The 26,766-nt window shown below is 38.2% G+C and overlaps 2 protein-coding genes across 2 annotated transcripts; one reads left to right on the top strand and one right to left on the bottom strand.

The window, feature by feature from the left end:
• Positions 1-8,312: 8,312 nt before the first annotated feature.
• Positions 8,313-9,262, bottom strand: LOC138863682 (uncharacterized). The gene is made up of 3 exons (XM_070128493.1): positions 9,119-9,262; positions 8,520-8,861; positions 8,313-8,414 (listed from the first exon to the last, which is right to left on the bottom strand). Exons 1-3 carry the CDS (start codon positions 9,260-9,262, stop codon positions 8,313-8,315), a joined length of 588 nt encoding a protein of 195 aa, XP_069984594.1.
• Positions 9,263-12,024: 2,762 nt separating this feature from the next.
• LOC113805605 (immediate early response 3-interacting protein 1) lies at positions 12,025-19,645 on the top strand. Its single transcript, XM_027356640.2, has 3 exons — positions 12,025-12,181; positions 19,069-19,170; positions 19,505-19,645. The coding sequence occupies exons 1-3, from the start codon at positions 12,091-12,093 to the stop codon at positions 19,558-19,560; spliced, it is 249 nt and encodes an 82-aa protein (XP_027212441.1). The 5' UTR covers positions 12,025-12,090; the 3' UTR covers positions 19,561-19,645.
• Positions 19,646-26,766: the final 7,121 nt, after the last annotated feature.

The following is a 26,766-nucleotide window of genomic DNA, read 5'->3' on the forward strand; positions in this document are numbered from 1 at the left end:
CATGTGTGTAAACATATATGTTTAAATATATATGTGTGTGTGTGTGCATACTGTATATATAGGTATGTATGTATGTACACATTTCTGTATGTATATATATATACATATATGCACATATACACGCGCGCGCGCGCGTAAATACTTTTAACTTAGTACTTTGTGCAATAATATCCTCATTGACATCATCAAAGTTACTAATATTGCACCATACAGTGCAGCATCAACTTTGACCTTCCCATTTTCTTCCAGTTTTAAAACGGGCAGAGGTGCTCCGCGCGCTCATCAGCCAGGTGCAGTTGCTTATATATGACTCCGCCCTCATAAATAGGGGCGGAGTCATAGGAAACTGTTGTACTACACCTCTTGGCGCCTGAAAAAAGGCCTATTAACATATATCGGACGTATCTGCTGACGTTTATTTACAAGTTCTGATTGTATTTGTAACACAAAGATATGTGTGACTATAAATATACATATGTATATATGTATGTCAATTGTACCACATACAACACATATACGATAGAATATTCTGCGTTCATATTTACATATGTAGGGTATGCAATGTTTTTTATCACATCTAGATATCCTGCAGACGCACTGAAGCGCTGAGGAAGTAGATCAGCCTACATTCTACCCAATACAACTGCACTGATATGATAACAGCTCTGCACCGTCACAAACAGACTGCACTTGTCTGTGGCAATACATGGGTCGGTTTCGAAGCCTCGGACACGTCTCACAAGGCGTACAGCAGACTCGGAACCACGAGCACCAGGAACTTGGTCCATCCAGGGGGCAGCACCGGCGACGCCACGTTGTTTCCGACTTGACCACCATTCAGAGGGTTTATTTATGACTATTACTATTATATTCAGAGGGTTTATTTATGACTATTACTATTATATTCAGAGGGCTTATTTATGACTATTACTATTATATTCAGAGGGTTTATTCATGACTATTAATATTATATTCAGAGGGCTTATTTATGACTATTACTATTATATTCAGAGGGCTTATTTATGACTATTACTATTATATTCAGAGGGCTTATTTATGACTATTAATATTATATTCAGAGGGCTTATTTATGACTAATACTATTATATTCAGAGGGCTTATTTATGACTATTACTATTATATTCAGAGGGTTTATTTATGACTATTAATATTATATTCAGAGGGTTTATTTATGACTATTACTATTATATTCAGAGGGCTTATTTATGACTATTACTATTATATTCAGAGGGTTTATTTATGACTATTAATATTATATTCAGAGGGCTTATTTATGACTATTACTATTATATTCAGAGGGTTTATTTATGACTATTACTATTACATTCAGAGGGTTTATTTATGACTATTACTATTATATTCAGAGGGTTTATTTATGACTATTACTATTATATTCAGAGGGTTTATTTATGACTATTACTATTATATTCAGAGGGTTTATTTATGACTATTACTATTATATTCAGAGGGTTTATTTATGACTATTACTATTACATTCAGAGGGCTTATTTATGACTATTACTATTATATTCAGAGGGCTTATTTATGACTATTACTATTATATTCAGAGGGTTTATTTATGACTATTACTATTATATTCAGAGGGCTTATTTATGACTATTACTATTATATTCAGAGGGCTTATTTATGACTATTACTATTATATTCAGAGGGCTTATTTATGACTATTACTATTATATTCAGAGGGCTTATTTATGACTATTACTATTATATTCAGAGGGCTTATTTATGACTATTACTATTATATTCAGAGGGCTTATTTATGACTATTACTATTATATTCAGAGGGCTTATTTATGACTATTACTATTATATTCAGAGGGTTTATTTATGACTATTACTATTATATTCAGAGGGTTTATTTATGACTATTAATATTATATTCAGAGGGCTTATTTATGACTATTACTATTATATTCAGAGGGTTTATTTATGACTATTACTATTATATTCAGAGGGCTTATTTATGACTATTACTATTATATTCAGAGGGTTTATTTATGACTATTACTATTATATTCAGAGGGCTTATTTATGACTATTACTATTATATTCAGAGGGCTTATTTATGACTATTACTATTATATTCAGAGGGCTTATTTATGACTATTACTATTATATTCAGAGGGCTTATTTATGACTATTACTATTATATTCAGAGGGCTTATTTATGACTATTACTATTATATTCAGAGGGTTTATTTATGACTATTACTATTATATTCAGAGGGCTTATTTATGACTATTACTATTACATTCAGAGGGCTTATTTATGACTATTACTATTATATTCAGAGGGTTTATTTATGACTATTGATATTATATTCAGAGGGTTTATTTATGACTATTACTATTACATTCAGAGGGCTTATTTATGACTATTACTATTATATTCAGAGGGTTTATTTATGACTATTGATATTATATTCAGAGGGCTTATTTATGACTATTAATATTATATTCAGAGGGTTTATTTATGACTATTACTATTACATTCAGAGGGCTTATTTATGACTATTACTATTATATTCAGAGGGCTTATTTATGACTATTACTATTACATTCAGAGGGTTTATTTATGACTATTGATATTATATTCAGAGGGCTTATTTATGACTATTACTATTACATTCAGAGGGCTTATTTATGACTATTACTATTACATTCAGAGGGTTTATTTATGACTATTACTATTATATTCAGAGGGCTTATTTATGACTATTACTATTACATTCAGAGGGCTTATTTATGACTATTGATATTATATTCAGAGGGCTTATTTATGACTATTGATATCATATTCAGAGGGTTTATTTATGACTATTACTATTACATTCAGAGGGCTTATTTATGACTATTACTATTATATTCAGAGGGCTTATTTATGACTATTACTATTACATTCAGAGGGCTTATTTATGACTATTAATATTATATTCAGAGGGTTTATTTACGACTATTACTATTACATTCAGAGGGTTTATTTACGACTATTACTATTACATTCAGAGGGTTTATTTACGACTATTACTATTACATTCAGAGGGTTTATTTACGACTATTACTATTACATTCAGAGGGTTTATTTATGACTATTACTATTATATTCAGAGGGCTTATTTATGACTATTACTATTACATTCAGAGGGCTTATTTATGACTATTAATATTATATTCAGAGGGTTTATTTACGACTATTACTATTACATTCAGAGGGTTTATTTACGACTATTACTATTACATTCAGAGGGTTTATTTACGACTATTACTATTACATTCAGAGGGCTTATTTATGACTATTACTATTACATTCAGAGGGTTTATTTATGACTATTACTATTATATTCAGAGGGCTTATTTATGACTATTACTATTACATTCAGAGGGTTTATTTATGACTATTACTATTATATTCAGAGGGTTTATTTATGACTATTACTATTACATTCAGAGGGTTTATTTACGACTATTACTATTACATTCAGAGGGTTTATTTACGACTATTACTATTACATTCAGAGGGTTTATTTACGACTATTACTATTACATTCAGAGGGTTTATTTATGACTATTACTATTACATTCAGAGGGTTTATTTACGACTATTACTATTACATTCAGAGGGTTTATTTATGACTATTACTATTACATTCAGAGGGATTATTTATGACTATTACTATTACATTCAGAGGGTTTATTTACGACTATTACTATTATATTCAGAGGGTTTATTTATGACTATTACTATTATATTCAGAGGGCTTATTTATGACTATTACTATTACATTCAGAGGGTTTATTTATGACTATTACTATTACATTCAGAGGGTTTATTTATGACTATTACTATTACATTCAGAGGGTTTATTTATGACTATTACTATTATATTCAGAGGGTTTATTTATGACTATTAATATTATATTCAGAGGGCTTATTTATGACTATTACTATTATATTCAGAGGGTTTATTTATGACTATTACTATTATATTCAGAGGGCTTATTTATGACTATTACTATTACATTCAGAGGGCTTATTTATGACTATTACTATTATATTCAGAGGGCTTATTTATGACTATTACTATTACATTCAGAGGGCTTATTTATGACTATTACTATTATATTCAGAGGGCTTATTTATGACTATTACTATTATATTCAGAGGGCTTATTTATGACTATTACTATTACATTCAGAGGGTTTATTTATGACTATTACTATTATATTCAGAGGGTTTATTTATGACTATTACTATTATATTCAGAGGGCTTATTTATGACTATTACTATTATATTCAGAGGGCTTATTTATGACTATTACTATTATATTCAGAGGGCTTATTTATGACTATTACTATTATATTCAGAGGGCTTATTTATGACTATTACTATTACATTCAGAGGGCTTATTTATGACTATTACTATTATATTCAGAGGGCTTATTTATGACTATTACTATTATATTCAGAGGGCTTATTTATGACTATTACTATTATATTCAGAGGGTTTATTTATGACTATTACTATTACATTCAGAGGGTTTATTTATGACTATTAATATTATATTCAGAGGGCTTATTTATGACTATTACTATTACATTCAGAGGGTTTATTTATGACTATTACTATTACATTCAGAGGGCTTATTTATGACTATCACTATTATATTCAGAGGGTTTATTTATGACTATTAATACTATATTCAGAGGGCTTATTTATGACTATTACTATTATATTCAGAGGGTTTATTTATGACTATTAATACTATATTCAGAGGGCTTATTTATGACTATTACTATTATATTCAGAGGGCTTATTTATGACTATTACTATTATATTCAGAGGGCTTATTTATGACTATCACTATTATATTCAGAGGGTTTATTTATGACTATCACTATTATATTCAGAGGGCTTATTTATGACTATTACTATTACATTCAGAGGGCTTATTTATGACTATTACTATTATATTCAGAGGGTTTATTATGACTATTACTATTACATTCAGAGGGCTTATTTATGACTATTACTATTATATTCAGAGGGTTTATTTATGACTATTACTATTATATTCAGAGGGCTTATTTATGACTATTACTATTACATTCAGAGGGCTTATTTATGACTATTACTATTATATTCAGAGGGTTTATTTATGACTATTAATACTATATTCAGAGGGCTTATTTATGACTATTACTATTATATTCAGAGGGCTTATTTATGACTATTACTATTATATTCAGAGGGCTTATTTATGACTATTACTATTATATTCAGAGGGCTTATTTATGACTATTACTATTATATTCAGAGGGCTTATTTATGACTATTGATATTATATTCAGAGGGCTTATTTATGACTATTACTATTATATTCAGAGGGCTTATTTATGACTATTGATATTATATTCAGAGGGCTTATTTATGACTATTACTATTACATTCAGAGGGCTTATTTATGACTATTACTATTATATTCAGAGGGTTTATTTATGACTATTACTATTATATTCAGAGGGCTTATTTATGACTATTACTATTATATTCAGAGGGCTTATTTATGACTATTACTATTACATTCAGAGGGCTTATTTATGACTATTACTATTATATTCAGAGGGCTTATTTATGACTATTACTATTATATTCAGAGGGCTTATTTATGACTATTACTATTACATTCAGAGGGTTTATTTATGACTATCATCATTATATTCAGAGGGTTTATTTATTATTATATTCAAAGGGTTTATTTATGATATGATTGTTATATTCAGATGCTTTAAGCTTTCGTATTAATAGTGGCCACGGCTAAGAAAAGCGAGGTTCAGGTTTATCTTTCGTATGTGTACATTTTTATGCGATATGTCATGTAAGGCTTGTTACTGTTTTTCTTATATCATTTATACTTTAATCTTGGGCAATATTCAGGCCTCCAAAAGTGTTCCATGACGAATAATATACGGGGAAGTATTTCATGTTTTATTTACAGAATGTGTTCGAATGGTTAAAGGAATGTTATGAAAATTAATGTTAGGTTTTACATAATAATTTTACTTATTATGCATGTATAATTGAATATGCAGACATAAACTTATAATCCTTTTGAATGTAATTAATATCAATCAATAAATAGTGTCATTTTCAAAATATTTAAAGAAGCGTGACCTTCGAAACCAGTGTCGATGGACGAATGAAGAAGTATGATGGGAGGCGCTTAGGGCCCGCCATTTTCAACTGATTTCGATAGTTTTCCATCGTTTGATTTGTAATTTGAAGATGTTGATAACTAACAACTTGTATTTATTGTTATTTCCTAATGTTACATAAGTAAACCAGTGATGTGTTAATTTATATAATTCAAAAACAAAATCAGATTCGTCAACTCGAGTACAATTCCTAGGAATGGGGGTGGAGCCGCACCTGTGGCAACAGCGTAGAAGCATTGGCACTTTCTAGTGTCGATATACAGTTTTTTGGCACCGGAAAAAAGGCCTAAAAACTATTGTTATTATCATCATTATTACTATTACTATCATCATTATCATTGCTGTTATTATTTTCATCATCATTATCATTATTGCTGTGTTATTATTATTATCATCGTCATTGTTATTACTATTATTTGTCTTTATCATTATCAGCATTATCATAACTATCATTATTATTAACATTATATCTATCCTTATTATCAACATTATCATATCTATTATTATCATCATCATTATTATTGTTGTTAATATTACCATTACCATCATTGTTATCATTTTCTTCATCATTTTTATCATAATTTTCTTTATCATCATTTATCATTATCATTATCATTATTATTATTATTATTATTATTATTATTATTATTATTATTATTATTATTATTATTATTATTATTATTATCATTATTATTATTATCATAATCATTATCACTATCGTTATCATTATCATTGTTTTATAATTATAATCACTATTAACATAGAAATTTCCTTTGTCATGGCGCGGTGGCTGAGTGGGTTAAGGCGCCAAGTTCAAATTTGCCATCGCAGGTTCGAATCTACGAATGGAAGCATAAAGTGCTTTATCATCATTATAATTATCATTTTTATTATCATTTACATCTATCATCATCATCATCAACCTTGCTATCATCATTGTTATTTCTATTACTTTTATTGTTATTATTATTATTATTATTATTATTATTATTATTATTATTATTATCATTATTATTATTATCATTATTAGTAGTAGCAGTAGTGTCATTATTATTATTATCATTATCATAACACTTATCATTACTATTGTTATCATCATCATTATTCTCATAGTCATAACCATTACTATTGTTATTTTGATTATTATTATCATTGCCATATTTATTTCTGTTATCATTATTCATTATCATAATTATTATGTCATTATCACTGTCATCCTCGTTATTATTATCATTTCTATTATTGCCACCATTTTTATCATCATCATCAATATCAATATCATTATCCTTTTAATTTTACTACTATCTTAATCATTCTCATTAATATTACCATTAACATTGTTATCATTGTCATTATCTTTTTATTATTATCATTACTATTAATTATTATTATTATTAATATCACTTTCCTTATTATTACCATAAAATTTCTTATCATACGATCAATATTATTATTATCTTTATAACTATAGTTATCATTATTATCATTGTTGTTGTAATTGTCTATGTCCTGTGCCCCCCATGTATCACCCTCCCCGTCCTGTGAGGGTGATGGATATATGTGTCCTGTGCCCCCATGTATCCATCACCCTGTATGTGTCCTTTGTCCCCCATGTATCCATCACCCTGTATGTGTCCTTTGTCCCCCATGTATCCATCACCCTGTATGTGTCCTGTGCCCCCATGTATCCATCACCCTGTATGTGTCCTGTGCCGCCATGTATCCATCACCCTCACCGTGAAGCTGTCTGTGTCCTGTGCCCCATGTATCCATCACCCTGTATGTGTCCTGTGCCGCCCATGTATCCATCACCCTGTATGTGTCCTGTGCCGCCCATGTATCCATCACCTTGTATGTGTCCTGTGCCGCCCATGTATCCATCACCCTGTATGTGTCCTGTTGCCCCAAGTATCCATCACCCTCACCGTGAAGCTATGTGTCCTGTGCCCTAATGTATCCATCACCCTGTATGTGGCATGTGCCCACCATGTATCCATCATCCTGTATGTGTCCTGTGCCGCCATGTATCCATTACCCTCACAGTGAAGCTGCCTATGTGTCCTGTGCCCCCATGTATCCATCACCCTGTATGTGTCCTGTGCCCCATGTATCCATCACCCTGTATGTGTCCTGTGCCCCCATGTATCCATCACCCTGTATGTGTCCTATGCTCACATGTATCAATTACCTTGTATGTGTCATGTGCCGCCCATGTATCCATCACCCTGTATGTGTCATGTTGCCCCATGTATCCATCACCCTGTATGTGTCCTGTGCCGCCGATGTATCCATCACCCTGTATGTGTCATGTTGCCCCATGTATCCATCACCCTGTATGTGTCCTGTGCCGCCCATGTATCCATCACCCTGTATGTGTCCTGTGCCCCATGTATCCATCACCCTGAAAGTGTCCTGTGCCGCCGATGTATCCATCACCCTGTATGTGTCCTGTTCCCATGTATCCAACACCCTGTATGTGTCCTGTGCCGCCATGTATCCATCACCCTCACCGTGAAGCTGTCTATGTGTCCTGTGTCCCAATGTATCCATCACCCTGTATGTGACCTGTTGCCCCCATGTATCCATCACCCTGTATGTGTCCTGTGCCCCATGTATCCATCACCCTGTATGTGTCCTGTTGCCCCCATGTATCCATCACCCTGTATGTGTCCTGTGCCCTATGTATCCATCACCCTGTATGTGTCCTGTTGCCCCCATGTATCCATCACCCTGTATGTGTTCTGTTCCCATGTATCCATCACCATGTATGTGTCCTGCCCCCACCCCCCCAAGTATCCATCACCCTGTATGTGTCCTGTGCCCCCCAAGTATCCATCACCCTGTATGTGTCCTGTTGCCCCCATGTATCCATCACCCTGTATGTGTCCTGTGCCCCATGTATCCATCACCCTGTATGTGTCTGTGCCCCCCAAGTATCCATCACCCTGTATGTGCCCTGTTCCCATGTATCCATCACCCTGTATGTGTCCTGTTGCCCCCATGTATCCATCACCCTGTATGTGTCCTGTGCCGCCATGTATCCATCACCCTGTATGTGTCCTGTGCCGCCATGTATCCATCACCTGTATGTGTCATGTGTCCCCCTCATGTATCCATCACCCTGTATGTGTCCTGTTCCCCCATATATCCATCACCCTGTATGTGTCCTGTTGCCCCCATGTATCCATCACCCTGTATGTGTCCTGTGCCGCCATGTATCCATCACCCTCACCGTGAAGCGGTCTATGTGTTCTGTGCCCCCCGTGTATCTATCACCCTGTATGTGTCCTGTGCCGCCGATGTATCCATCACCCTGTATGTGTCCTGTGTCCCCCATGTATCCATCACCCTCTATGTGTCCTGTGCCGCCATGTATCCATAACCCTCACCGTGAAGCTGTCTATGTGTCCTGTGCCCCCCATGTATCCATCACCCTGTATGTGTTCTGTTCCCATGTATCCATCACCATGTATGTGTCCTGTGCCGCCATGTATCCATCACCCTCACCGTGAAGCGGTCAATGTGTCCTGTGCCCCCCTGTATCCATCACCCTGTATGTGTTCTGTTCCCATGTATCCATCACCTTGTGTGTCCTGTGCCCCCCACGTATCCATCACCCTCACCGTGAAGCGGTCTATGTGTCCTGTGCCCCCCACGTATCCCTCACCCTCACCGTGAAGCGGTCTATGTGTCATGTGCCCCCCACGTATCCATCACCCTGTATGTGTCCTGTTCCCATGTATCCATCACCCTGTATGTGCCCTGTTCCCATGTATCCATCACCCTGTATGTGTCCTGTTGCCCCCATGTATCCATCACCCTGTATGTGTCCTGTGCCGCCATGTATCCATCACCCTCACCGTGAAGCGGTCTATGTGTTCTGTGCCCCCCGTGTATCTATCACCCTGTATGTGTCCTGTGCCGCCGATGTATCCATCACCCTGTATGTGTCCTGTGTCCCCCATGTATCCATCACCCTCTATGTGTCCTGTGCCGCCATGTATCCATCACCCTGTATGTGTTCTGTTCCCATGTATCCATCACCATGTATGTGTCCTGTGTCGCCATGTATCCATCACCCTCACCGTGAAGCGGTCAATGTGTCCTGTGCCCCCCATGTATCCATCACCCTGTATGTGTTCTGTTCCCATGTATCCATCACCATGTATGCGTCCTGTACCGCCATGTATCCATCACCCTGTATGTGTTCTGTTCCCATGTATCCATCACCATGTATGTGTCCTGTGCCGCCATGTATCCATCACCCTCACCGTGAAGCGGTCAATGTGTCCTGTGCCCCCCTGTATCCATCACCCTGTATGTGTTCTGTTCCCATGTATCCATCACCTTGTGTGTCCTGTGCCCCCCATGTATCCATCACCCTCACCGTAAAGCGGTCTATGTGTCCTGTGCCCCCCATGTATCCATCACCCTCACCGTGAAGCTGTCTATGTGTCCTGTGCCCCCCATGTATCCATCACCCTGTATGTGTTCTGTTCCCATGTATCCATCACCATGTATGTGTCCTGTGCCGCCATGTATCCATCACCCTCACCGTGAAGCGGTCAATGTGTCCTGTGCCCCCCTGTATCCATCACCCTGTATGTGTTCTGTTCCCATGTATCCATCACCTTGTGTGTCCTGTGCCCCCCATGTATCCATCACCCTCACCGTAAAGCGGTCTATGTGTCCTGTGCCCCCCATGTATCCATCACCCTCACCGTGAAGCGGTCTATGTGTCCTGTTGCCCCCATGTATCCATCACCCTGTATGTGTCCTGTGCCGCCATTTATCCATCACCCTGTATGTGTCCTGTGCCGCCATTTATCCATCACCCTCACCGTGAAGCGGCCTATGTGTCCTGTGCCCCCCACTCGGCTACCGTGGCAGATGAATCTTTGATAGTAATTATAATAATAAAACAATAATAATGATAATGGCAATGATAATGATAATGATAATGATAATGATAATGATGATGATTATGATTATGATAATGATTATGATTATGTTTAATCAACTATTTCTTGTTTTTGTTTTTATTTGAGAGAAAGAACGGGAGAGAGAGAGACAGAGAGAGGGAGAGAGAGAGAGAGAGTGAGAGAGAGAGTGAGAGAGAGAGAGAGAGAGAGAGAGAGAGAGAGAGAGAGAGACAGACAGACAGACAGACAGACAGACAGACAGACAGACAGACAGACAGACAGACAGACAGACAGAGAAAGAGAGACAGAGAGAATGCAGAGCGACACAGAAAGAGAAAGAGAGAGAGAAAAGGGGGAAGGGAGAGAGAAAAAGTGTGTGTGTGTGTGTGTGTGTGTGTGTGTGTGTGTGTGTGTGTGTGTGTGTGTGTGTGTGTGTGTGTGTGTGTGTGTGTGTGTGTGTGTGTGTGTGTGTGTGTGTGTGTGTGTGTGTGTGTGTGAATATTTAAAACACTGCATGCTCTGAATATCATTAAAAATTTGTGAAAGTCTCCGAAAAAAATATATATATATTTCTATGTTGCCATTAGTGAATATGACTATGATACACCATTCTCACTTTTTGCTGAAGACTGGACAGGATGACAATAATATTATACAATATATAATCATAATGATGATAATTTGTACAATCTAGTTACCGACTCGATGATGACATATCCAACCTAGGCCCATCATATTTACAAAGTTCACTACACCAGCTACAATATTTCAAATCACGACCTACTCTATTGATTTTATCATCATCCTTTAGCCGATACACATCAATATAATACAACCAAAGTAATGTGTTTCGAATAATTTCCAAAAGTAAACATTAACTTTTGAAAGATGCAACACCTAGTTCCACGATGGCGTTTGGGATCTACAGTCTGCTTGAGGCGATCGTCCTCTCTTTAAATGCCGTTTGTATCCTCAACGAAGAAAGATTCTTGTCTAAGCGTGAGTTTCAGTAATTTTCTGCCTTCTCTTCTTCTTTTTGCAAGGTTTATCTCGTGTATCAAACTAAAATAAGCGGGATTTATGACTTGATATGTTTTGTTTTTGTTTTGGTTATGACGGACGAGAAGAAATGACGAGAAACTTTTTATTTATTTATGGATGACGTAGAGAATACCAATTTTGACTCTTGGAAATTAGAAAAACAAATTTTTCTCATTATATACTTTTCTCTCTATTTATTTAGGCCACAACATTTACTTTAATATGTTTAGGGACATTTCAGGCCTGGGAGCTGTCAGTGTACTTGCGGAAATCTTTCAGTATAGATATTTTGGGTAATTTTCTATATTACGTCCGCATGACCGATATCAACGATTTTGGTATCGTTGGATTCCTCTCACTCTATACAATGCAAATAGATAGGTTTCATTGCGCGCTAACCCCCCGTTAGCGACAAACTTGGCCCCGATAGCAGGGGAGGGCATGGAAGGTTCCAGGGAAAATGCGGGTTAAATAGCACTAATAATATAACGCACAGTGAAAATAACCATGGTTATTCACATAACTTTCCATAATAACCATGGTTATTCACATAACTTTCCATTGCAGGGGGCTGCGCCCCCTGCGACCCACCCTGGGGGGGCTGCCGCCCCCCAACCCCCGCCGAGGAAACAAAACCTCCACCACGTATTCACGGTAGGCTAGAGCGTTACACAATCATCGTCGATGTCGGAGCAGGGGGCGTATTACCTCGTAAGATTCTCACTGAATCAGCATATTAACCTTATTATAGTCAGCATTGTATATAGAGACGATTGTAGTATAATCAGGATAAACATGGTGGCCCGCCCTCGTCAGCGGGTTTTGCGCCTTTTTCGATGTTACACCGATGGCCTCAAAGTCGAGTTTCCCTTCCTCTGGAATAACGACATTCGTATTCCTAACCGAAATAACCGTCGCGTTCAGAAGTCAGTCATAGTCACCGCGATGGCCGAGTGTGGAGGGTGCTCGTACTCCGAGACGGATTTTCTGCGCGAGATTGCCATTAGCCAAGAATAAATGCTAGATATGTGCTTCCGCCACGGCCTCCTTCGTCGTGAGAAAGATTGTGGCAGGTGCGGGCAGCCAGCACCTGAATGTGAGGTTGCATCACTTCCTGTGTGCTGCAGTGTCGCTGTATCCTCCGGCCTAGGACCTCCTGCCGGACGCACCCTGCCTCCTTCACATTTTGCAGCAAAGGAGCACCCTCCCTAGTAATTAGCGGCATTAATAAATCAGGTTAGTACCTTAAAAATCCTAGGTTATTGTAGGTTATCGGCTCCGCATCTAGTTCGTGTGCGCTCTATCCTGCCGTGAATACGTGGTGGAGGTTTTGTTTCCTCGGCGGGGGTTGGGGAACGTAGTGAATTGGGTTTCAAGGGGGGATGGGACCACACATAAATCCCCCACACAAGCTTTAATTTTAAAACTGTAAAGAAAATGTAATTTTCGTAAAGTCGAGCCAAAATTTCCCACCTTAAGATTAATTAAAGATAATTGAAAAAGTTAAAGTGCAAAAATGAAAACCCCCGGCCAAGAATTGCATTTCATATAATTAAGAAAGTGGAAAAAGGTAAAACCTGAGCCAGGATACAGCCTCAGAAGTTCGATATGGTGTTGCGTAAATGAAAGAACAAATGAACCCCAGCCTAAATAAACTATTATGAAGATAGCTGTATACACCAAAACCTTACTAACCCAGGGGCTATGCCCCTGGACCCCCTTGCAGTGACTGTGCTTGCCTAGCAGGTGCGGTCAGTTATTATACTAAACCAAAAATATGCCTGTGTTAATTCAGTAATTGTTTTAATTTTTACTAGTATTGTTTTATATTATAAATCACACCACTGACAAAACATTTCACCAGTTCATTACATTCTCTACAGAAGTTTAAATACGACTCATGACCACAACTTTTGTACCCAGTGATATTGGTCAGTTGTGTATTATTTTGACATAAATTACGTCATACCAAATTTCATAGTGCAAATTGTGAATTTATTGGAGAAATTGGTGTAATCAATTAAATATAATGTTACTTTATAGTGTTTGGAGAAAAATTATGATAAATGAATGTAAAATAACATGTAAATGTCTATCAGATGATAGATAGTAGCACATGTACTACTTTCCTTAGTGCCATCTTCTGAGTTAACATGGTTTGTTTACAGCGAGTTTGCCGATAAGCAAAGAAGGAAACTTAGGCTCCAAGCGACATGTTTCAGCACCTTTATTTTAATATTATGACGTATTTATGTCTTGCCACACTTTAAATTTGACTTGTTTGATTAATTTGTATTTTCATCTTCCATTTAAGTAGCATTTCATGTTTATTTCCTAAAATTCCATGTCCTCTGGATTACCCTCCAAAATCCAAACCTTTCCTAGCTTCTATTTATTCCCCCTCTCTACCTTCCTTTATTAGCAATTTGTGTCAACTTATAGAAAACACAGCATTAAGAACTGTGCGGGACTTAGGCCCGTACTTTTAAACCTTCGCCAGTGCTGGCGTTCGCCTGGCGAAGCTTCACCAGGCGAACATCAGAGTGAGGGAGGCCTTACTTTTAAAACCAACGTTCGCCAGGGCGGGCGAAGGGATCGCCAGGTGCTAACATCTTGCATTCCTGCTAAATCTAGCGCAAATTTGTTTACATCTGCAGTGCACATAACATAACCTAAACTTAATTATTAACCTCGAGAGAAGCCGAAAATGTTGTTTCCGCAATAGTCTCACTTTATACTATAACAAAGGAGTTAAAATTTAACTTTATGCTATAACAAAGAAGTTGAAAATATCTTTATACTATAACAAAATTAACTTTATACTTTATGCTATACTACACTTTATACTATAACAAGGTTAACTTTATGGTCCGTACTTTTAAAACCTTTTGCTTTTTCTCGCGTTTTTTTCATTCGCCGAAGTGCTAGATTTAGCAGGAATCCAAGATGTTAGCGCCTGGCGATCCCTTCCGTTCGCCAGGCCTGGCGAATACCTGCCTTGGGTTTAAAAGTAAGGCCTCCCTCACTCAGCATTGGCGAAAGGTTTTAAAAGTACTTTATACTATACTATATCAACTTTATACTTTTATACAAAAAATAACTTTATACTTTAACAAAAGAGTTTAAAGATTACTATTTTACTATTCCTAACTGATATAAGATATTAACCTGTAGGCCTACAAGGGTATCATTAGACACGCCTCATTATAGGGTGGTGGAGCACTACAGCTATGTTTCTATAGCCAAAAGTAAACACGCCGCCATAAAAACACTTCTGGTAACATTTGTGAATAGAACATTATCCCTACAACCAAAATAACAACAACCCAATTCTAAATAAGTCATCTCGGGGGTGGGGGGTAGGGGTAGGGGGGTAGGAATACAGCTGATGTCTTGAGCTCTCGACTGGAACATCGAAGGTCTTGAAAAAAATACGTATATACGTTATTTCATAATAAATTATGATTTTAAGATATTTTAGAATTTTACTGTGATTCCTACATCATATCATACACAAATATGTTACTAATTTATAATTTGAAAGCAAGAAAATGGTATTCAAACAGCTCTCGCGCCTTTGCTTCGCCAGGCTGTTCCAATATGATCTTTCGCCAGGCATGATTTTAAAAGTACGAAATTCCGGATCGCCCAGCGAAAACTTTCGCCAGCCCTGGCGAAAAGTTTTAAAAGTACGGGCCTTAGTCTCTCAGTGGTGGTATGCAGCAGATATTTATGTCATTTCCCAATAAATATGGGGCTGCAGCAGGTGTACCTGTGTTCTTTATGACAATATTTATGATGCTCTGTGAGATGGTGGTGTCCGTTTCCCTCTGTGTGTCACTTTCAGTAACTTTAACCATAGTTTGTTTCATACCGCCATATGGTACAAGGTAAACTTTGGATGTACTGAACAGACAGACACAATTGTGAGACTTTCATCTATAATTCTTTCACAAGTTGATGATAAGAAAGTTGTGTATAGTGAAACACCTAGGTATACTTTTACATACTGACCACACCAAGATAGGGGAAATCAATTACACTATCATAAAAACTCTAATATATGAAATAATCTGTGCAGGCAAAGCACAAGGTATAGATTTAATTTATGCAGCCATATGGTACAAGGTAAACATTAGGACAGAAAATATGACACTTTTCATTCATGGTATATCTTTGCAAGTTAAAGTTTGCAACACTTAATTTTTTTGTTTACTTTTAATGGAAAATGTAATTAAACTTTTATACAGAAAGGGAAAAACCACACTCACTGGCACATGAATTAATCTATGCAGGCAAAGAAGAATGTCATGAATTAAGAGAATAAGTTGTGACTTAGGTCATGATCCAGTGGAGGTTCAGGGGTGATAGTGAAAATATATCAATTGAATTGGGGTTTAGGGGTGAAGCCCCTGGCTTAGTAAGGTTTTTGGTTTGTACAGCAATGTAGATTTCCCAGGAGTAGCTGGATCAATATTGTCTTTGTCAAAAATTATCAAGAGAGAGAGAGAGATAGATAAATAGATAGATAGATAGATAGATATTGGATGCTTCATGAAGTCAAGTATGGATTCATAGTGGTATTAGTCAGTGCTAGGCAACAATAGCATTAAGAGATGACCCAACAGTTAGGGAAGCCTTGAGGTATCATGGGGATAGAGTATGTAGTAACTTTTTACAGCATGGATGCATTTATCGGAGACAAAGTACCCAACTCTGTGTTACAAAATCTATTCAACAATCTAAATTGCCTTGACGTGGGGTGTCCAACTTCCAGAGGGGAGGACTGATGGGGGGTGGGGGTCTTCGCTTGTATTTATGGCATCATTTTTCATATCTAGAGATTATTTCTTGCACCGACGATTGCAAGAACATCATCATGAATTTGCTTTAGCATTGTGCATCTCTACCATAAGATTAACAGATTATATGTATATATTTATTTATTTATTTATTTATTTATTTATTTATATATATATTTTTTTTTTTTATTATTTTCTTTTCTTTACTTTTTTTTCTTTTTTAGTCTGAGCTCCGCCGATGTTTTGTGAACATTTACTTAAATTTTTCTAAAAAGAGGACTAAGATCACCACATTGAGCAACAGATTGATGAAGCTTCATATTCATAGTACAAGTCAAACAATACCAAGAGTTGATGTAATGCTTTAAAAAAATATATTTCTGGGTTCATTTTAATATAGAAACTGCTCAAGGATTGAAAAAAGGAAAACCTGGAGTTAAGACTATACAAAGCAACTCTGTTTGATATAAAAAGATAATATGCAGAGTAAAAATAAGCCCATAGTCACATATCGGAGCCCAGTCTGTGTATATATTATTCCTTAGTCTGGGAGGGCAATTATACATACCCTGATCACTGTGCTTTTATTTTATCAATTTTGATTACTTGCACATATTCAAAGTAGTCAGTTACTAGGCAGCCAGATCTCAATATCGCTGTCTACCAGATAGTACTCAGATGGGTTTAATCCTTGTAAATGAAGGTAGGCCATTGCTGTGGGAAGATACTGCAGTTGTATGAATAGTTGTGACCTTCATTTTTATTTATTTATTTATCTATTTGGTTATTTAAAAATGAAAGATCCTTGCCAAGAATTTCATTTCATATAATTAAAGTGGAAAAAGGAAGTGTCTTAGCCAGGATACGGCCTCGGCGGTTCGAGATGGTGTTGCACAAATGAATGAGAGAATGAACCCCAGCCTAAACAAAACTACCATAAAGATAGCTATATGAACCAAAATCTTACTAATAACAATATAGAATATTTAATTATAATTATGTTAATTATACATAGCTTATTTACATGAGTATTTAGGGATATTGTGTATTCCATTAAAAATGGAATTATATTCATTGTATTGCATGTTACCTTGTATGTGAATATCACATTTTCATGCTATATTTGCAAATACTGAATTAAAATACAGCTTTTTGGGTAGTAGATTCTGCTACTGAATTGGTGCAGTCAGCTTATTTTTTATTTTATTTATTATTATTATTATTATTATTATTATTATTATTATTATTATTATTATTATTATTATTATAAGTTGCTTATCTGTAAATTGTATAGACATCTGTTTTTATTCTTGTAATGAAGATTTAATTACAAATACTGAGTTCATTAATTGAATGGAAACAAAGAAAGGCTTGTCATGTGAATGTCCTGGTGTTCAAGAGATCTATGAATTCAAATGCAATGAATAGGGAAGAAACAAAGAAAACAATACTAATTAAATGAAAAAAACTAAATAGATGAAGAACGAAATTGTTGATAGAGTATTAGCATCTAGTGTAACAAAAATGACCTAAAGAATGATGAAATGTATTTAAGTAATCATACATTTCTAGCCTTCATTTCATATTATTATTATTAATTATTATTATCAAGCCTTATGGGGGGAAATTTTGCAGGTGTGCAGTAAATTGCAATCCTTGAGCTTTATAGGTGTATGATGACGTTCAGTTGAAAAAGCTTGTAAAATCACTTGTATATCAATCGAAAAGAACTACAAGGATCATTTGATGATGATCCAGATTTGCCATTCCATTGCAAAAACAGCTGTTCTGCATTTGGTAACCACACAACTCCTTGAAACTGAAGCTGAAGTAGCTGATAATGGAAGGATAAATGTTTTGAGTTTCAAAGGTTTAATTCACAGCAATAATAGTTCGCCATTCCAGATCAAGGCGTGCAATAAATTGCACTTCTAGGAAGAGCAATCGCATGCCATTCCCAGTAAGGCTTGATTATTATTTAATGTTGTCTAGCCCTGTCTTGCCTTGTTGAGTTCACGAGAAACTTTTATTTCATGTCAACAGTGCCTGGCTGGGGTGGCTCCCAAGTACATGGCTTTGGTGAAGAACCAGGCATGAAGACCCAGATTTTCCACTTCATTCGCTCTGTCAAAACAGTGATGAAATGTGAGTATTTTTCGTGGGTGAGACTCATGAACTGTTTTTATTGTACGACTGTATATTAGACCTCTAACTACTGAATTTATATATATGTATATTTTTTCACTTCTTCACTATTATTGCTTTCATGATTAGTGATTGATATATTGACAACTTCTTGTTCTTTCTCATTCAGTTTGTCATATTTAACTTCAGAGTCATTTCTCATTGTTTATAACTATTCTTGCCTGATGTGAATATTTGATATTAGTAATAGTTCCATGTGATAGTATTAAAGTAAGGTTTATTATGATTTAAACTTGCACAAAGAAGTCTAATAATGTGTTCTTTTTCCTTACAGATCCTCTGATACCTGTCAATGTTTTTGTCATTGTGTTTAAGCTGATATTTGGCTGAGAAATGTCTTCTGGTTCATTAAGAAATTCTCTGTGATGCTCAGGTCATTTTTCTAATGACTGCTATTAAATATTGATTTTTTTTACTTGATGTCTCATTATCCAGATTAGGATACCTTGGATGGTTGTATTGTGAGAGAGAGAGAGATCTGCAAATCAATAATGCCATTGGCAAGATTCATTATTCAGTGTCATACGGCTTTTCATCTGGTGAAGACTCTGTTCTTGTTGAAACCTTGGCTGACAAGTTCAGTTGAACTTTTTTGTTCTTTCTTTCTTTTTCATTTCCATTTTCATTGCCCCCAATCCCTTGCTCATCACGGGGAGGCTGAAGAGATGGAAAATGGGGACCAGTGTAGGGGATTACTTCTATCTTGGACCTCAGCCTTCCCCTTAACTAATTTAGCATGACCTTTTCTTCTCTCCATTTCCTTCTCCATCTCTTCTTCATCCCCTTCTGTCCACTTTCTAAGTCGTGAGAGCCATGCTGAAAGTATCAACGACTGGCTTTATGTCAGTCATGAACGGCCTCTGGGTGTCATGGGCATGATATTCCCTTGGTTAATCACCTAGCCCTTACCCCTTATGGGAACCCTGAGGGCTAGGCCATTTCTCTTCCCCACTTCCTTCAGGCTCACCATGGCCAATAATGAAGATTTTACCCTTATTAGGGCTATTGAGGCTTGGCCCTTCATCAACAAGCCTATTTAAATTTCATTCCGTTGGTTTCCTGACCCTTGCTTCTCCTTTGACCACTGCTCCGACCACTGATACTAATACGCCCTCCTTGATGTCTTCTGACAACCCTATACATTCCATACTACCCACCCAGGTCACTGCTCAATCTTCAGAAAGCACCCCTTCGTCTCTCCTAACATTTTCCACTCCACTTATTGCACAGTTTTCTTCATCGTCTACCCCCCCCCCCCCATTACTACTATTCATCTTTATTGTCCTCCTCCACACGGTACTACCTTACCCCACACCACCTCAGCTTCCGGCCCTTGTCCTTCAGCTACTTCCACCTCTGCAAACACATTTGAGTACCCTCTTTGACCTAGCCATGTGAGATCAATTTTTTTTTCTTATTCCCCCTACAGCCCCTTATTCTGATAATACCCCTCTCTTCCAATAATGTCTCCAAAAATAAGTAGGCAAAGTTTCCTTTCACAGTCGTTCTTGTCCTTCACGCCTTGTCACAGTTACATCTGAATCTACCTTGACTGACCTCACTGGCAAACTTATTCCTGCCGAACCTCACTCGTCTCTTAATACTTAAACTGGAACCGTTTCTGTCTCCCAGACTAAAAGTCCTGTCTGCGACAAGAACTGGTAAGACTGAAAATAACCTATGTGCCTGCTTTCTTGATTATAATGCAGTGGCAGTACAGTGCTAAATTATTCCTTCCAGAAGCCAGCCATTCCAAAACTCCTCTGCTCCTCTCCCAAAATCTCAAGATAATTTCAACATCTCCCCCAGTACATCTGGGGGAGATCTACTCCCCCTATCCCCCAGTCAAATTCCTATTCCAGTCTAAATCCAGATACTCCAATGTCTACCACTTCCCCTCCTCTTCCTTCTCATTTTACCTGTTGCACCAGGTAACCTAAATGTTCCACTCCATTTTCTACATCCTCCCCTACAGCCTCCTCTTCCTCTGCCCCTCCAGCATCTATCCCCTCTTCTCCTCACAAGAGAACTTTTGTTTCTCACACCTCTCCCAACTCCCCTCCAGAAACACTTGGAGACCACCTAAAATTAACTAAAGATAACTCAAGGGAACACTCCGCTCCCTCATCAACCCCCAATCCCTATGTTTCTGTTCCGTCAACATTTGAAGTATTTGCAGATATCCATCCTCCTCCTCAAGTTCCCTCAACCCCTCTTCCTCCCACCCTCTCCCACTAATCCTCTCCATCGCCAGCCACAGATACTCTACATCACCCAATCGTCCTTTTCCCTTTAATCCTTTCTTCTTTTACTATTCTCCGCTCTTCTTCTCCTTACCCCTTTTCACGAACATACTATCCTGTAACGCTCTACAACTTTTGACATCTAACACATTTTATCCTAATCATTATCTCATTTTTACCCTCTTCGCTACATAGTGAAGTGTTACCTTTGTTGTCTGGCGCATTTATTTGGTTCGATCATTAACACTTTCCATTGTGTTGGAAATGCAATCACCACCAATACACAACACAAAATACTTGCTTGTATCATCTTATCCATAACCCTTTCTTTTGTATATAGCATTATATAATGGTGTAATTTTAAGCGGAATAGGTGGCACTAATCTACTGGCAAATGAGGTTAATGGATGATGAGAAATGTAAAGAAAAATGATATAATAATTAAAGAATATATGATAATAAATAGATAAATAAATGTAAAAATACTGTTCTTCCATGCTGACTCAGGCTCTTAAACAGCATTCCTCATAAACAATTTTCATCTAAAATAGGTTCCATTCTCACCGTACAACTAAAATACATATTTGTTTTATTAACGATCTTTTTTTTTTGAGGGGGGGGGGGAGGCAAGAACTCATGTTCCCGCAATACTGTTTTGCGGCCGGGAGTATTCTCCCCCCTCCCCCCACCCCCACAAACACACGTCATGAGCTGACTGGAATGCTTGCACCACTTTACTCAAAACTCTTACTTTTGCCATAGAACTCTATATTGTGATCATAATCATATTTTTGAAGTTAAGCGAGCGGTACTAATGGTAAGATAAGATTCTAAGACTGAGAAATATGATTTTTTTTTAGATTTAACAATGTCATTTGCAATTCCTGTTGCACTGCATATAGGCAAGGCAGTGCGAGTTGCATTATGTTGCATGTTGCAGTTTTAAGAGCTCGTTCATGACAAGAAATGCGTATCAAAAAAGTGTATTGCACATGTGTCGAAAACAGGTACCCCTTACCTCTTGTAAGCCGCCTGTAGTCCTTGCTAGAGGACGAAGTTCGAAAACCACTTGAATACAGCCACGAGAAAATGTATAACTAATTCATGATGATCGATACCTCACACTCTCTTTCATTTAGGACATACGTACCCCCCTAATCCCTTGCCCGTTGTTGTCGTGGTGGGGGGGTCTTGGGAGACGGCCCTCGACTCAACTAATTTTGCATGGTCTTTTCCCCCTCCAGCTTTTGTTTCCATCCCTTCTCCAAACCCTTCTACTATCTACTTCCTAAGGTGTAGGAGCCGTGCTGAGAGGATGAAAGGCTGACCTTGTGCCAGTCCTGAACGGCCTGCGGGAACTATGGGCACGGTACTCCCGACTAATCTAGCCCTTACCTTTCACTAGCGATGGAGGTGAACCAGTTGATGCCTTTTATATAATCCAGGTTCCCCATGACCAGTAATGAAAATGTAATCCCTTTATTAGAGGCAATGAGGCTAGCCCCTTTATCAAATAGCCCCAACCCAGGCTCTCCTTTGACCACGGCTCTCCGAACACTGAAACTACTACCCACTCCTCAATGCCTGCTAGTGCATTACCCACCCAAGCAGAAAATCAATCTCCAGAAGACATTCCTACCCACCCAACTTCCTCAAATTCATCAACTCTCAACTTTCATCAAGCAAGCAATCCTCCCTTATTACTACCTTGCAGCCTTATTCTCCATCATTCCGTAATACTCCCTCTTCCACACGTCCCCGACCATCTACCACCACTAACCCTACAGATATCTTAAATACTCTATTTAGCCCAGCTAAATGGGACCGATTTTTCGTGATCCCTTCTACAGCTCCTTACTCAGGCAACACTCTTCTCTTTCAACAATGCCTCCAAAAACAAGTAGGTAGAGTCCCTTTCTATACCAGACGCGATCGCTCCCGTCTTGTAACAGTCAGATCAGAAACTGAATCTATAGCACTATCAAATTTAACTGATCATTCTGGCAACCCCATTCCTGCAGAACCTCATCCAACCCTTAATACCTGTACCGGAACTGTCTCTCTCTCCCCAGCAAACTGCCCAGTCGATACCAAAGATTGGTCAGACAGTGGAGAATACTTATTAGGATGCCTCAAAGACCAAGATGTGAAATCAGTACATTGCTACACCATTCCTCCTAAAGGTCAACGAAAGAATCCGACCAACATTGCCAAAATTACCTTCCGTACACATGACCTTCCCTTACGTATCTACATCGGTGGATAATCCCTCCCTGTTCGCCCATACCAACCCCCTCCCCGTCAATGTCAAAACTGTTGGCGCTTTGGACATCCTGCCAAACATTGCCGTTCCACAGACCGATGCCCCATACGTGCCCAACCTGGTCATAATCGATCAAACTGCTCAGCACAAATACGAACATGTGCTAACTGCGGCGGCCACCATAATGTATTTTATAGAGGCTGTCCCACTTACAAGTTTGAATCTGAAGTATCAACTCTCAGATACAAAAATGGTCTCACTTTACATGAAGCCAGACAGGAAGCACGTCGACAAGGTTTCTCTCATACTCCATACTCTAGTAACATCGTTCGCTCAGCCCCTCCCCCTCCACCCCAAAATGTCCCCATTTCCACTTCTACATTCTACATCCCTCAGACCAATTCCTTTGCCACTCTAAACCCAGACACCCCAATCACAACCACAGCTCCTATCTCAACTACAGCCCCAACACCAACCCCTCTCCCTCCCCGCACTACCCGCAGTAGACAGACTAAACGTTCTAACCCTTCTTCCCCTACAGCACAATCACCTTCACCTACCTTTACCTTTATTCCTGAGACACCAGTCTCCTCTCTCTCCCCTCATAAGAAAACCTTTATCCCACAAAATTCTCCAACCAACTCCATTGCAGAAACAATTACCTTCTCACAAAACTCTCCAACCAACTCCATTGCAGAAACAATTACCTTCTCACAAAACTCTCCAACAAACTCCACTGCAGAAACAATGGATGACATTCAAAGCTATATGCTTGAGACACAAGATCCCATAACTCATGCTCCTTCCACACTTGAAGTGGTTGCCGATATTCATACCCCTCCTACTAATATTCCCCCTACACCCCTTCCTCCTACTCCCTCTCAACACAACCTAAACCCCTCAATCCCGTCCACCACTGATATCTATCCTCCCAATACCCATCCTCCTGATATCCATCCCCCTCGTACACCCCTTCCTCCTACTCCCTCTCAAGACAACCTAACCCCCTCAATTCCGTCCACCTCCGATATCTATCCTCCCAATACCCATCCTCCTGATATGCATCCCCCTCTTACTCACAGCACCCCTACACCCCTTCCTCCTAATCCCTTCCAAGACAACACATCCCCTTCAACTCCAACTATCCATCCTTCCGATATTCATCCTCCTAACACTAATACTCCCCCCACATCTATTCCCTGACCCACCAAAATCAGATATTCCCCCCTCTATCCTTCTCAATTTCCTTGACCATGTCTCCATTCATTCCTCCGGCATTCATGTTTACACTGACGGTTCCAAATCCATCTCAGGAGCTGGATTCGCAGTAACATTCCCAAATTGCACTTTCCAATACACCCTCCCTCCTGAATCTAGTGTCCTTACTACAGAACTACATGCACTCTTTTTTGCCTAAATTTAGACGCATATACTCATCCACCTCTTCCTCTTTTACTATTTTTACTGACTCCCGTAACTCTTTAACCCTCATAAAGTCTATGTAAGATCCAGAACTGGTTGTTCTATCTATCCACACGTCACAAATCTGTCAGATTTTGCTGGGTACCCAGCCATGTTGGAATCCCTGGCAATGAACAGGCAGATACTCTTGCACGCTATGCCGCAATGTCCACATCACCTCAACTACGCTTCTCACATATTCCAGCTACAGATTACTACCCCCACTTTAAGACCTTCTTGTATACCCGATGGCAATCTTTTTGGTCAAGACTCCACAACAATAAATTACATACCGTAAAACCATCAATCTCATCTTGGTCAGCTCCCTTTCACAAAAAACAGACGTTGGGAGACGGCCCTCGCACGATTACGTATTGGCCACACTCGCCTAACACACGCCTATCTGATGTCACGCTCAGACCCGCCCCTATGTCCTCTATGTAACATCCCTTTTTCAGTCCCACACATTCTCTTGCCCTGTCCACGCTTTAATACAGCACGTACCTCTGCTTTTCCACACCTAACCTCCCTTCACCGACCCCCCCAACATATCAGACATCCTTACAGAATCCCACAGCTTCTGCCTTGACAACATGCTCTCCTTCCTCAGACGCATAAATATCCTTCACTTGATCTAACTCCCTTACCTAAACTACTATAACCTTTTCCCTCATCTTCAACCTTTCAACACTACTCTAGATAGTTGACACATAGCAACTATCACCTGACATCCCCCTTTACTATACCTTCCTATAGTGCTATATGACCTTAGATGTCTAGCACATTTATCTTAACCATTAACCAGTAGGACATACGTATTTCTTTTTGCGGGTTAAAAGTTACCTCTTTAAAGATGCTAATTTGAAAACCCAACCTATTTTTTGTAAACAATAACTAGGTTTATTTATTGAACTAAGCAGATAACAAACTGGAATTAATTAATAATAAGACAAGATACAGTGTTTCCTTGTGTTGCCATAAGTATAGGGTCTCTGTCTGTCTGTGTCTCTCTCCTTCTCTCTCCCCTCCCCTCCTCTCTCTCTCTCTCCCCTCCCCCCTCTCTCTCTCTCCCCTCCCCCCTCTCTCTCTCTCCTTCTCCCTTTCTCTCTCTCTCTCTCCTTCTCCCTTTCTCTCTCTCTCCTTCTCCCTTTCTCTCTCTCTCCTTCTCCCTTTCTCTCTCTCTCTCTCCTTCTCCCTTTCTCTCTCTCTCTCCTTCTCCCTTTCTCTCTCTCTCTCTCCTTCTCCCTTCTTTTTTTTCTCTCTCTCCATCTCCTTCCTTTCTCTCTCTCTCTCTCTCTCTGTCCCTCTCTTTTCTGTCCCTCCCCCTCTCTCTCTCTCTCTCTCTCTCTCTCTCTCTCTCTCTCTCTCTCTCTCTCTCTCTCTCTCTCTCTCTCTCTCTCTCCCCCTCCCCTCCCTCCCTCCCTCCCTCTCTCTCTCTCTATCTTTCTCTTTCTCTCTGTGTCCCTCTCTATCTTTCTCTCTCTCTCTGTCCCTCTCTGTCTCTCTCTGTGTTTTTCCCTCTCTGTCTCTCTCTCTCTCTGTCCCTCTTTCTCTCTCTCTCTCTCTGTC

Source organism: Penaeus vannamei, chromosome 13, assembly GCF_042767895.1.
Source record: "Penaeus vannamei isolate JL-2024 chromosome 13, ASM4276789v1, whole genome shotgun sequence".
Classification (NCBI taxonomy): Eukaryota; Metazoa; Arthropoda; class Malacostraca; order Decapoda; family Penaeidae; genus Penaeus; species Penaeus vannamei.